Source organism: Mercenaria mercenaria, chromosome 3 (genome assembly GCF_021730395.1).
Source record: "Mercenaria mercenaria strain notata chromosome 3, MADL_Memer_1, whole genome shotgun sequence".
Taxonomy (NCBI): Eukaryota; Metazoa; Mollusca; class Bivalvia; order Venerida; family Veneridae; genus Mercenaria; species Mercenaria mercenaria.
Genome location: NC_069363.1, coordinates 73,929,379 through 73,942,664, shown reverse-complemented (window position 1 = coordinate 73,942,664; position 13,286 = coordinate 73,929,379). Strand labels below are relative to the sequence as shown.

General features: G+C 34.1%; 1 protein-coding gene across 1 annotated transcript in view; it reads right to left on the bottom strand.

The window, feature by feature from the left end:
* Positions 1-1,566: 1,566 nt before the first annotated feature.
* The window catches only part of LOC123524392 (cerebellin-1-like), a 64,536-nt gene continuing 52,816 nt past the window's right edge, over positions 1,567-13,286 (bottom strand). The window contains exons 2-3 of the mRNA XM_045302555.2: positions 5,733-5,916; positions 1,567-2,973 (exon numbers count right to left, since the gene is read on the bottom strand). Coding sequence (XP_045158490.2) covers positions 2,543-2,973; positions 5,733-5,880 — 579 coding nt within the window. The 5' untranslated portion in view covers positions 5,881-5,916 and the 3' untranslated portion in view covers positions 1,567-2,542. The remainder of the gene's footprint in view (positions 2,974-5,732; positions 5,917-13,286) is intronic.

Genomic DNA, 13,286 nt, shown 5'->3' with positions numbered 1-13,286 from the left:
GTATTTCTGCGCAGATTGACATCTGGTATCTGCGTCTTGTTTCTTTCATAATAACCTCTCCTTGCAGCATAAAAGATACAATCTAATCCATAGAATGTTTTGCTGTATCACTTACCAACGCCAAAAGCACTACCCCAACAATTGTCGTACCCGCTTCTCAGCTTGCTTACTCTGAATGTTCAAAAATCGCGTGTAACTTGTGTGGTTGTTTGTTTTTAGGAATCATATTAATGATTTTGGTGAGAAGCAATCGGTATGTTTTTATCTAATTTCTGAGGAATTTATATTTAGAATTTGAAAGTTTGTCACTATGTTCGTACTCATCCGTACTCGAAATGTGTTCGTACCGTTGAAATGCAAAGTTATTATTCTTGAAATTGTGCTCCTGCTTACCAAACTTTAAGAATATAAAAAATATTGGTAATGTTATGTTTGTAATAACGAGAGATAAAAAAAATATCGCTGAAAAAACTTCCGTACGTGTTTTAGTAGTATTGTTGATTTCTAGGCCCTGGTTATGGATATCTAAAACAGGTTTACAGTTTCCAAGAACAACAGAATGGTAATTAGAATTGTACAATAATCGTCAAGTCATCACATATGAAAACAATACATTTATTCGCCGTGTTATGTTTTTTTTTATGCAGGGATAGCTACAATACACGTTAGTTTTATGTATTAACCTTCGCTCTCAGTCAGAAACATTCTCGCGGGATCATGCAGACGTTACTATACAAAAAAACGTGTATTATCCCTACTTAAAACTACCCTTTTTCACTAGAACCGCCTATGTATTAACGGGAGAAAAATCGTGTATAAACAAGGTAATTAAATGATTTTTACTTTTGATATGCTTTGCCAGGGACGTATATGTATTACTGCTCAGATCATGAAAGGTGGACATCTGGTATCTGCGTCTTGTTTTTTCCAAAGCTACCTCTTTTTGTAACATATTACCCATAATATGTTTTGCTGTATCAGTTACCGACCCCAAACGCACTGTTCTCTCCCACAAAGAACCAACAAAGTGTTTACTAGCTTCTCCCATTGTTCAAGTTTTGTCCATTACCATTAATGTATTCGATTGCGTATGTCGTCTTGTGCGATTGTTTGTTTTTAATATAATCATAGCAATGATTTTGGGAGGTATCAGTCGGTATGCTTTTACATAATTTCTCACAGGATTCGTGTAAATCTTGAAATCTACTCAAAATAACCCGAATGTAAAATGATTGTTCTTGAAATCGTGTTTCTGTGTACCGAGTTTTAAAGTAATTTGCTAAATTATGGGTAATGCCATGTATGTAACAACGAGAAATGCAACCTTACTGATATACATCTTAGAATCCGGCTAAAGACCGTTGAAAAGGATCATACTTCAAGATAGTTCAAACTTTTTTAATTTGATACTTGGTCTTAGAACTGTAAGCCGTGTACATTTTCCATATTTGCATTAATGCCCGAGCTCAAAAGTCGAAAAGTAAGAAAACTTTCCATTGATAGAATCTTTAAATTATTTCTGAGTCCACCATATGCAATTTTTGAGAGATTGTCTTTGCAACTTAATATTATGAAACAACTATTTAAAGAAATGAACATATTTGACTTCCATGATATCGACTTGATTATCCATAAAAATGAATAAGCATCTCATAATTGTTGGCACACGAACAAAATCTTTAACAACAATAATTCATTTTTACGGGACTGTCCCCACTGTGCTTATAGTAATATCCATTTAGCAAAGAATGCCGTTTGTAAAGAAATAAAAACAATTTTCAAAATTGCTAAAAACGACGTGAAGCACCTTGTGTGCAGTTTTAGCACTTGGGCATTATTGCAAATGTAGCAAAATGAAGATTTGTAACAGTTCTTTGAAAAGGCAGTTTTTAAAGGCGTTGAACTTCCCGGAAAATTGAACCTCTCATCAGACACTCATGGCCTATACCAGTGGACTCATAGTCGCTTTGTAGAAAAAGAAACATACATGTTTGATATGCTCTTAAATTTTCACGTAAAACAAGTTTTTCCTGTTAATAGTATGATAAAGTCAAAATTTCAAATAGCCTTCGAAACGTTAATTGCAAAAGTAAAGTAAACGTAAAGTTTCTTGTTTAACGTGGGTAGTCGACAAAAGTCCCCACCTGGAATGGATGGAAAAACTTATTTCCAGCCGAGCCCACGGCAGGTGTCATATTTACCTCCCCAGCATCCAGTGCTGGAAACAGTACCAATTTAAGCATATCACCGAGCACTGACACCAGTCGGGATATCTGCCGCGATCGGGAATCAAACCCGGACCGCTGGCGTTGTAAGTCCAACCTGTTAACCACCGCGCCACTGACTCTCTTAAATTGCAACAAATAATAAACCTACTTTAGATAATTTTAATGAGTATCGTTGTCAATAACATGTATATATGTGATTATGCCACAACACCAACACACCTACATGTATAAATTTTCTCTTTTCATACTGCTGAGACACAATATTTGTTATTGTTTCGCTGAATTGTTATTATTTTTGTTAATATAATGTTCAACTAATCAAAGCGAAAGCCGGAGAAGGTTGTGTAACCGTTGCCATGATATTCGCCCGATTTTTCTGTCGTCTGCTTCACGAAAACCTTATCATCTTTCCTTAACTCCTCAGCAACTGTCATCGATGATGCAGCCTTGTCAATTCCACCATAACCTGAGGTGATTCTGCCAAGCATTTTCCCGTTGCAGACGATCTCAGCTGAAATTTGTTTGTGAAATTGCGCTCTTGCAGTAAGCGAAATAAGGTACTTTCCAGGTACCGGTGCAATAAACTCGCCCGTGCACGAGTTGAACCCATCGCCCTCGTTGGTGAGAACTTCGTCAAACTTTAGCGTCTCGTCTGCTTTAAACATTGCATTAGTGGACAGATTTGCCGAAAATGAAACAACACAATCACCGTCGATTTCTTCAGGATGAGCACCAACACCAGTATCTAGTTTGTAAAGATGTATAAATTTAACGTGTACTTTTTGCATACACCGCGTTAAAATAATGCATCAATTTAATGCAAACACTGTACCGCATAAACATAATACATATACTGCTGGGCATAAAAATAATGCATCCACTGTGCAAAATAAACATAATACGCTGTATCGTATGAAAAAAAATGCCAGTTTCGGTGGCTTTAAAGATTTCTGTCCGTCCATCCGCTCGTCCGTACTTTCATGTCCGGACCATATCACTGTCATCCATCAAGGGGTTTTAACTTGGCACAAGTGTTACCAATAATGTAATTACGTGTCAAGGTCACAACTAGAGGTCAGATATCCCAGCTTTACCCAGTCTGGTCTGTACCTTCACTATCCATAAAAGATTGCAATATTACATAGCACAAATGTATCAAGCGTAATTTTAGACCCTTACCTTTAAGGTCAAACTTATATTTAGAACGGTATAAACACGTACGATCCCTTTCGTGTAAATCTATAACAGTGTCATCCATCGAATGATTATAATAAAACTGTGCATAATTATTTCCCTTAATTAGATAATGTTTCAGGCGCAACGCCCAGGCACATAGCTTAAACGTTAAGGAAGTCACATATGCAGGTCAAAGTTCAATAGTGTTTTACCCTATCCAGTCGGAAACTGTCATTCATTAAGGGATTTTAATATTGCTCGGCACTAATGATCCCCATAATGACAGGACCAGTCCGCTAGCTCGAAAAATAAGGTCACATGTATTTTTTGTCCGGTCTGTTAAATATTTACTTTTTTTCTTTTTTTCTTTTCTTTCCTTTCCTTGTTTTTTTTTTCTTGCGTATCTATTTAAATAACTTTGCATAAATATTCAACATGATTAGTTTAATTTTAAATTTTGTGTGAAATTTCTTCATAATTACTTCCCTTTAATATAGGTATAACACTTTTTCTCTCACTTTTCAACTAATTTAAAAATGAAAAGCTATTTAAATATTTCTTTATATTGATAGATTTTCAAAGTATTCAGCAACTTTATGTTTCTATATAATATGTAAATTTAAACCCGAACATTCTACATAATAATACATTGTATGAATATGGCACAACATTGTATATACATCAGTCGTTAGGCTTTGTAGCAGATAAGATAATTGATCACCTTGTGGGACTTTGTATCGCATTTCGAACTATTGCGATTGCATAGTAATAAGGAATAAAAAGTGATATAATTGTCATTAGTAGAGGTAAATTGTTTATTCATATTATATCAAATTCTAAATTTGAAAGTATCTGTTTTGGCACCATTACTGGATTCAAACGAGAATACAGTTTGTTTGTTTGTTTGTTTGTTTTGGGGTTTAACGCCGTTTTTCAACAGTATTTCAGTGAACTAGTAAAAAATCTGTTCTCCGCAAATAACTGCCAACTTTTTCACATGAATCAGAGGTGGAGGACGAATGTTTTCAAACACAATGTCTTTTATCAAATGGTCACGGAGAACATGCTCCTCGCCCGCCGATCGAACTCACGACCTCACGATCTGCAGATCTGCGCTCTCATTATTGAGCTTAAAGCCGGTGGGAACGAGGATACAAAGGATGTTTTGAAAGTTATGATACTAGCCTCATAACTTTGCTATAACTGATCGAAATCATACGCAAGATACATCAATAGAAAGGTCCTTTTCTAAGAAATGAAATGGCATCAACTGCAGGCCGTACAAATTTACACGAGTCCGAGTGTGGTACGGTCGATTACATTTGTCTGTTTCTGCCATTGTACAGCTGTGAAAATCACGTGTGTGGCTTTATAAAAACCGGTACTGTAATTTCATAATTTATCAAATGCTTTTAAAAATTTACATGACTGAAATGTTAATTGATTATGTTTTATTGGAATATCAAAATGTTGATTTTTATTTATTCAATTTAAACATTATTTTGAAACATTAAAATGGCATGACGTCAATTTTAAAACTGCCTTTTTTAACAAGAAATTCTATATTGAGCAAAACAAAAATAGATAAGTCACAAGCTTACAACATATATTATTTGTGTAATTCGGCAATTGACAACGAAGTCTGAGACAGAACTTGAGGTGATCAAATTTAACCTATATCATGCTAAATGCCTTTTCGATCAGTGTAGACTTTGATCATCTTGCACATCCGTGCAGTCTGATCAAGGTCAGCACAGTTCGCCATTTAGTCAATATCTTTTCTGTTAGCACCCCTTATAATAGTTAATGGTACTGTCTAAATTGAAAGATGGACAAGTTCATTATTGAAAATTTAGCAAGGTAAGGGTTAACACACGTTGAGCATGCATTTCGGACATTGTCCTTGTGCGAATAATCATCTTTATCACAAAATATATATGAGCTGTGCCATGAGAAAACCAACATAGTGGCTTTGTGACCAGCATGGATCCAGACCAGCCTGCGCATCCGCGCAGTCTGGTCAGGATCCATGCTGTTCGCTAACAGTTTCTCTAATTGCAATAGACTTTGAAAGCGAACAACATGGATCCTGACCAGACTGCGCGGATGCGCAGGCTAGTCTGGATCCATGCTGGTCGCAAAGCCACTATGTTGTTTTTTTCATGGCGCGGCTCATATTGTTATACCAAGATTATCGAATGATTCCAGTCAGTTATAACTAAGTAAAAAGACTAGTATCATAGCTTTTAAAACATCCTTCTGATTATTTAATCATATCTTTAAAATAATACATATTTGTAACTGTGATTCAAACAAAAGTTTTCTTACATTTCATTATCAATGTTGTTTTCCTCTCTAAATTTGTAATTTTTGTTGTGAATGATGAAATTTCTTCTTCTAGGCGCTTGAATTCTCCTTTCTGTTCCAAACGCATGCCGACTGTTCCTCTCATAGCTTTGAATTCTGCAACGTTCATTGTCTAACTGTGGCAAACAAAAGAATGGTACTAAAACTGAAATGAAAAAATAGAGATGATTGTTATTATCAGTTTTATGAAGTTCCCTTCTTTATAATGAAAGTAATTTTTTAAAGAAGGCAATTCCTTTTGATTTCTGTATAATTTCTAGTTTCACACTGGTTTATTCTAATTTATTTTAGCTCGATTGTGATAAAAGCTTAAAGCTTATTTAAACCACTCTCGAGTCCGTTTCCTGGAACACCAATTCTGGTGTCATTTGAGAGGACATGGTCGTGACTGCAGTAGGCTCGAACCCACAACCCCCGGGTTGAGAGGCCGCATTACCAACTTTTAGTAACCTCGCGCAGCTTTACCTAAAATCAATAAAACCAAGTTTCAAGTTTATTCAATAAGTAGTTCTCAGTTTGTATACATACAAAAACATGAGATAAATGCAAGATTTCACAAAAAAACATTACAAACCAATAATCCAATATCACTGCTATCAGACGCATTCGTCGATTTCCGTACTAATTGTTGCTGTTGTATAACGGGGGAAAAATCGATAATTAACAGCTTTGGTCATTATCTGATGCATTTACAGGCGGGCAGTTTACTAAACGAGATTTAATTGATATAAAAGTGAAAAGCGGAACAAGTCGAAAATGTATATAATACTTTATTAATTGTCAAATAAAAGTAATATTTAAGAATATGAATACATTACATAATATAACATATCATTTATTTGGCATAAAACACATATACATTTATAGCCAAAATATTTTAACAATGCATGGAGTAGAACATGTGAAATTTTCAGAGTAAGTCGTAACAAGAAGTATGTTTACTAAGTAAGATACAATATACTGAGAAAACTTATGCAAACTTTAAAGTAAAGCACAAGATATTAGACATTATTTCGTTCTTTATTTTATAATTTTAAAATAGCAAAATAAAGGTACTTGGAAAGATTATTAAGTGTCACAGAATTTTTGAAGACATTAATGTTTCAAATTTATGAACAGTTGGCCAGTGGCAAAAATATGGTTTCAAAAATTTCTTACGTAACATATAATATTTTGGGCAGACTAATAGAAAATGATATTCGTTTTCTACTACATTCATGTTGCAGTTTAAACACAATCTGCCTTCTCGTCTGACATGTTCATATTTTCCTGATTCTATTGCTAAGTTATGAGAAGATAGCCTAAATTTTGCCAGTGATATTCTATATTTGCTAATATTTACACGATTAAGGTATTCTTCAAGTTGGAATGAGTGTTTGTAAAGGCTATACGATGCCAATCTGCTAGAATTATTAATATTTGAGTACCACCCTTGTTTATAGAAATCAACTATTCTGTTTTTAATAACTTGAAAATTGATTTGGATATTTTCTTGGTTAATCCATAAGTATGTCATTCCGATTTCATTTAAAATGGATTTGATTTAATAGGCTCAGTGTTTCCCCACTGTAAGAGTTATCATTATCAGCATCAGTTTTTAGTGTTCTATACATACGTTTCAACAAGCAGTAATTATCTAGTGATATTAATTTTAACCAATATTTTATTAATATCAGTTTTCGTTGAATTCGCAATTGGATATCGCCCCGTTTCACCGTATAATCACCTTAGACGATCGTAGACTGACAAAGCAAGTTTTTCTTCACAATTACAATATTTGTGCAAATAACTGGTGCTGTGATATAAAGTCGATAACGACTGATTTACAGTTAATAATAAGACACGTATTAATTTGAACCAAGGAAATGACTTAATTTTGAATTATTATTTCGTAAGTGGACCAGAGATATCCAAACAGTGCGGAAGCTAAGGACTTACATAACGAGAATTATTTGCTTTAACTACTTTTTATGATTAAAATTAAAAACCGATTGTATATTCTAGCGCATTGAACACTAAATCTTCCATAGCGTTATTGGTAACGACAGCGGAAAACCTCATTATTGCTGCTGCGGTCCAGGTTCGATTCCCGGCGCTGTCATATTTTTTTTCTTGATATGGTATTTTTAAATAGTTTAGAAACCAAAATTCATATTCTAATGTTCATAATATGACCAAACGTCAATTTGAAAGACAACCTTGATGATCTGATAATTCTGTTGTTGTTGTTGTTGTTTTTAACCTCCTTTCAATATTTTATTCTGTATTTATAAATTAAAGCAGTCGTTTGTCGATTTTTATCGTAAAGATATAAGTATATCCTGTGTATTTATTTGTTTCTGAATTCAACAATTAATTCATTTAATTGGTCTAATTAAAATCTCAGTTTTTAGCACTACAATTCATAGGCTCTGAGTAATAACAATCTGTACCGACAAAACCGCTGCAAACCTGAGGCTAGCAGACGACAATATTTTCCGTAACAGCTTCCGAGTACTTACGAATAACGGCGGAAAAAGCCGGAATATTAGAAGAATGTTTACTGTACTCACTAAAATGCAAAAAGGACCAAGCAAACAACTATTAACTTTAAGACAAATAACACAACAAAAATTGAATAATTTATCTACATTTTTAGGGGTACCTTTTTTATTTTTTGTGGAAAATATCTCATTTTGTCTGTTATATTTGAAAAAGTCTTTTTTGTCCCGCTTTCTAAAGTCAAAAAGGACCAACCAAATATCAAAATATTTAAAAAAATAAATATTCATAATATCCGGAAAAAAAACTTAATTTGTGGGGTGCCGAATTTTTGATTTCCAAATAGGCCCCTTTTTATTTAAGTTTAAGTAATTGTATCCTTCTTTGTTTTTTATAGGTAAGTTTATCGATTTTGCGATAGATCGATGTTACTAAAAGTTTTCAATGCAACATCTTTAAAACTAGTTTTAGATTTGCATTATACTGGGACATTTCAGCAATCTGAACCAAACAAAAATGTTTTAAAACAGCTGTACTTTCCGATTTAATATATTACCAATCTTCCCAGACACTTACGTAAAATAGATGTGTGATATGTTATTATTACAATAATAATGTAACACGATATATATGAAAGTGAGATTGTATTGATAAAATGTATGAACTATATTGTATTGTATTGCATTGTACAAAAGAACCGTGAAGAGCAAATAGAAATATATATCATGGGTATATCAATAAGTTAAAAGCTGTTGTTTGGCCAGTTTGCCGTGAACAATTGTTCAGAGTTCGACAATACGACGTGTGAAATAATTATACTTAAATTGAGTGCTAAGTCCGACGATATTATAAACAATTCGACGGTATTTATCTCACTGTATTTGACAGAAAAGTGACAACGCATCTAATTAGAAAACACTGTGACTGCAGCATAAAGGTGAGAATGAAGGCATTATACTTTTTACGAAATATGTTTATATATATATAAGCTTTGACCAAATAATGCATTCGCCAGAAAGACGCTCGGTAAGTCATGCTATAGTGTACTTCTTCTGAAATCATGATATGCTTCTAAATGCATAGAAATGTTTCATCGCAACACGTGAAGCTCTAGGCTGTATGCAAAAGCGGATCAAGTTAAGTTCAAAAGCAATAAAACATCTCATTGGAATTTGTAAAGTAATAACCAATCATGGTTAAATTTTCAATCTGCCTTATGGTGTACGCTTTTTTTTTTAATTACATTTATGTTAACTCAAACAGTATCGACAAATATGTGAAAGACGTTTGCGGAGGGGAAAATACATGTTATGGCGAATGGAACAGTTCTCTTCCAAGTGATTCGTGTTGTCGGCCGTGTGAATGTAATGACATCTGTCGCGAAAAAGGAACTTGCTGTAGCGGGATGATTCATAATCAGCCTACAAATGTGACCAAGCAAGTCTGTTTGCCGTCCGTAACATATGCCAAAATGTTTCGAGAAACACGGAAATTTCCTTGGTATTACGTGCGCGCTAGATGCCCGGAAAATTATGTAGGGCAATTTACCAAGGCCAAATGTGAAAAGGATGAGCCTGAATCTCTTTTAGATATACCGTTTGTTTCCACAAGGGATGGTAAAATTATTTACAAAAACAGACACTGCGCAGCATGTTTCGGTGAATTTGATGTAATTATGTGGGAAGTTGTTATCGATAGGTACTGCATGAGAAACGTGTTCTTAGACGACGATTGGAGTAAATTTTCAGTGAACGCATCATTTCTCATGGACAAATTGACAAACGCATGCTCCCTTTCATTCGAGCGTCCTCATGTAACCCTGTGGAAATATACAATATGTTATGAAAATGTTTTGATTTCAAGTTGCCCGGAAGCCAACTCACCGAAGCAGTCGTCGGACAATATCACTGAAGAGTTGAAGGAAATGTGTACAAACGATAAAAGTGAGTATATACTTATGATTTTCTTAAATGAATGTCTGCATTTATTGTTTAATCAGCAAAATTCAAAATACACGACGTAGAAAACAACTTGTCTATGACACAGAAAATATTTGAGATAGGCCATTGGTTGCAGAGGTAGCAGTTCTTGCATATACACTACAAATTATTATTATTATTATACCAGATTTATATAGCGCCCTTTTCATGATAAACACGTTCAAAGGCGCTTTACAGCAACTGCAGCCACACAGGGCGCGAAATCATCCTCTACTAGTACAGACACAGAGCGATCTGACCAGAGGGACAGAGTGAGACAAAGCCCCCACAGAGAGATCAGAAATCAGATACAGGCTTGTCCGGCTAACTTAGCCTAGCTCGTTGCGAATAGACAGCCTGGTTCTTTAACGTGCCCAGTGTATAGCACTGATACACGCAAGACAAATCCTCGTCTTCGCCATTAGTTATGGTGTTGTTAAATCTTCATCAGCAAATTGAATGTTCCGTTAAATAACAACATTGTCTTTAATCTACACCTTTGTGGACGCCTCATCGAAAGCTATTATCAACCATTGATTTCGAGGGAATCTTAGCTGTATCAATTGTATTAATTATACCTGATTCGGTTTGTCAGCAAAGGGTTGGTTGAAACATTTATCATGTGTAAAATAAGAATCAATTTTGAAACCGATTTTCAGTCACACATGTCCTTTCCTCTCATGCATTGGTTAATATAAACAAACGTTAAAAGCTAAAATACATTAGCCAACACAATAAAAGGGTCAACGGACTATGTAGCTGAGTAGTAAAAAAGAGATATTACACGTAAGTAATATATGATTATATCTGTGTCCTCACTGAAATCAAATGAGACGAAGGAGAAAATTCATATACGTTGAGATTCTAAACAAACTGTAAATCTATACGTTGAAAAGTTCAAAATAAATTATTTTAATCCCCAGCCGAAGATAGAGGGATATATATTTGGCATTGTCCGTCCAGCTATTCGTCCGTCCGCGCATGCATGCTTGAGTGCGTTCGTTCGTTCGAAAATGACCATGGTTGTAATTCGAAAAGTTATTTTATCTAGAATCACTAAACACCTCGTTTTATGATAAATTAGCACATGAACTTTGCCGCACATAAAGTGTCACCCTTCTTCCCCCCCCCCCCCCACCCCCACCCCCACCCCAGTAAAACTATAGTTTTCCAACATGATGTTGTTAAAAATAGGGATTGTTTTTACTGTATCTAAGTAATCTATTGGTAAATATTTTCATGAAACTTTACACAAATGTAGATCACTATAGTGTTGTGGTGCACATTTAACTTTCGTAAGGATCACTTCAGTAACTTCAGAGTAATTGCCATTCTATTACTTTACAATCCATACATTCCTACATAAAAATGTGATCCATTGACGGATCTTTATGCAGTTTAAAACGAAGGGTAGTGGAACATGCACATTATTCATCAGAACCTCTTTAGTAACTGCAGAGACAATTTATTTGCGCTTTAATTGTTTTAAAATTCATAGATTCGCATAAAAAAACGATCATTTATAGATCTTAATGAAACTTAATGCTGCATATATTGATCACTGTAAGACAGTGTTGCACACGCACAGTTTGTCAGAATAATTTAATATTGTTTTTTAAATTATATCATTCATAAAACAACCTTATTCATTGGGGGGTATAAATTCACTGAATTTGTTTTTTATATCCTAGGTTCACTGACGTTCTTTCATTCAATGCTTCGGGGATACGCTAATGTTTATTGTTACCTTTGTAACAAAGGCATCAAGGTTACTTGTGATTCGGAGATACCTTGGAAAAATTTATTTGATATGTCATTTCTTTTGAGAATTCCACCCTTGACAGAGTCTAGAGAAGTTAAAGAAAAGAAGCATGTGTGCGATCATCAGGAATTCTATGACGAATACTTCGTAAGTAAAATCATTTATCAACTTCATTTCCAGTTTGTAACGATTCTTTTAAGGTGTTATACAGATGTTGGACAGGTAATGGATTCTTTAGAAATTTTAACAACTTAATTCATGTAATCCTTATTTGACTTTTCTATCCTCATTGCCCGACCAAGATAGCGTTACTTAAGCATTAGTAAAATTTAATAAACAACATTTGCCTAATGAATGACATAAGAACTACTGTCTATACTAACTAGTACTGCTACACTATTAACTATATTTGTCAAAGTTTTGCATTGAAATGTATATACTTTGCCGAAATTCATTAGAAATAAAAGTTTGTAAAATTATTATTATCTCCGTTTGTCTATCTTCTGTCAACGATAGCTCGAAAATAGACAAATTCCAAAGCTAAACGTTTCTTTAAAATTTGCCCTTTGTTTCATGTAGTTAAAATATCCAAATATCTATTAATATACGTAAACGCCAAACTAGACAATTTATTTAATCAAAAGAAGCAGTATCAAAGGGAGGTAATTACAAGATTTTATAATAATAAAAAAAATAAAGCGTTCATTTCTAAAACGGATCTAACTGTATGTAATGTACCTCTTTCTTCTTTAAACAAATCTCAAACAGAATATACGAGAACTGAAGAATGTCATAAAATGTTGCCTAAATGTGATTGACCAACTTAAAGGCATGACCGTATTCAGGCATTTCTAAACCTGCCATACCTATATGCCAGTTTAGCAGTCACGTATAGTTTTTGTAATACTTCAGCTGATATAATTGTACATCCAGTATTTAAATCTCCCTTCAAGATAAATGCTGTCTTCTTTGAATGATCAAATTAATTTAGATGTTAAGGTTTTGTTAAAATGATTATAACTTTCGTCGAAGAAACACCTTATAAATATTATATTGAAAAATAAGGCAAGACTATTTTATACGTCACTCAGTAAAGTATGATTTAAACAAAATCGAATTATGGACATATCCAAAATATGTTTTAATCAACAAGCTGATTATAATTTATTTCAGGGTGAGTGTGTACGAGTACGTTGTCCGCGTTTTGAAGTGCCTATGCATGGAAGATGCGTTTCCGTCGTAGGGTCTAGTAAACTTAACTACAGATTTCACTTTGAACTTATCCCAATGTTA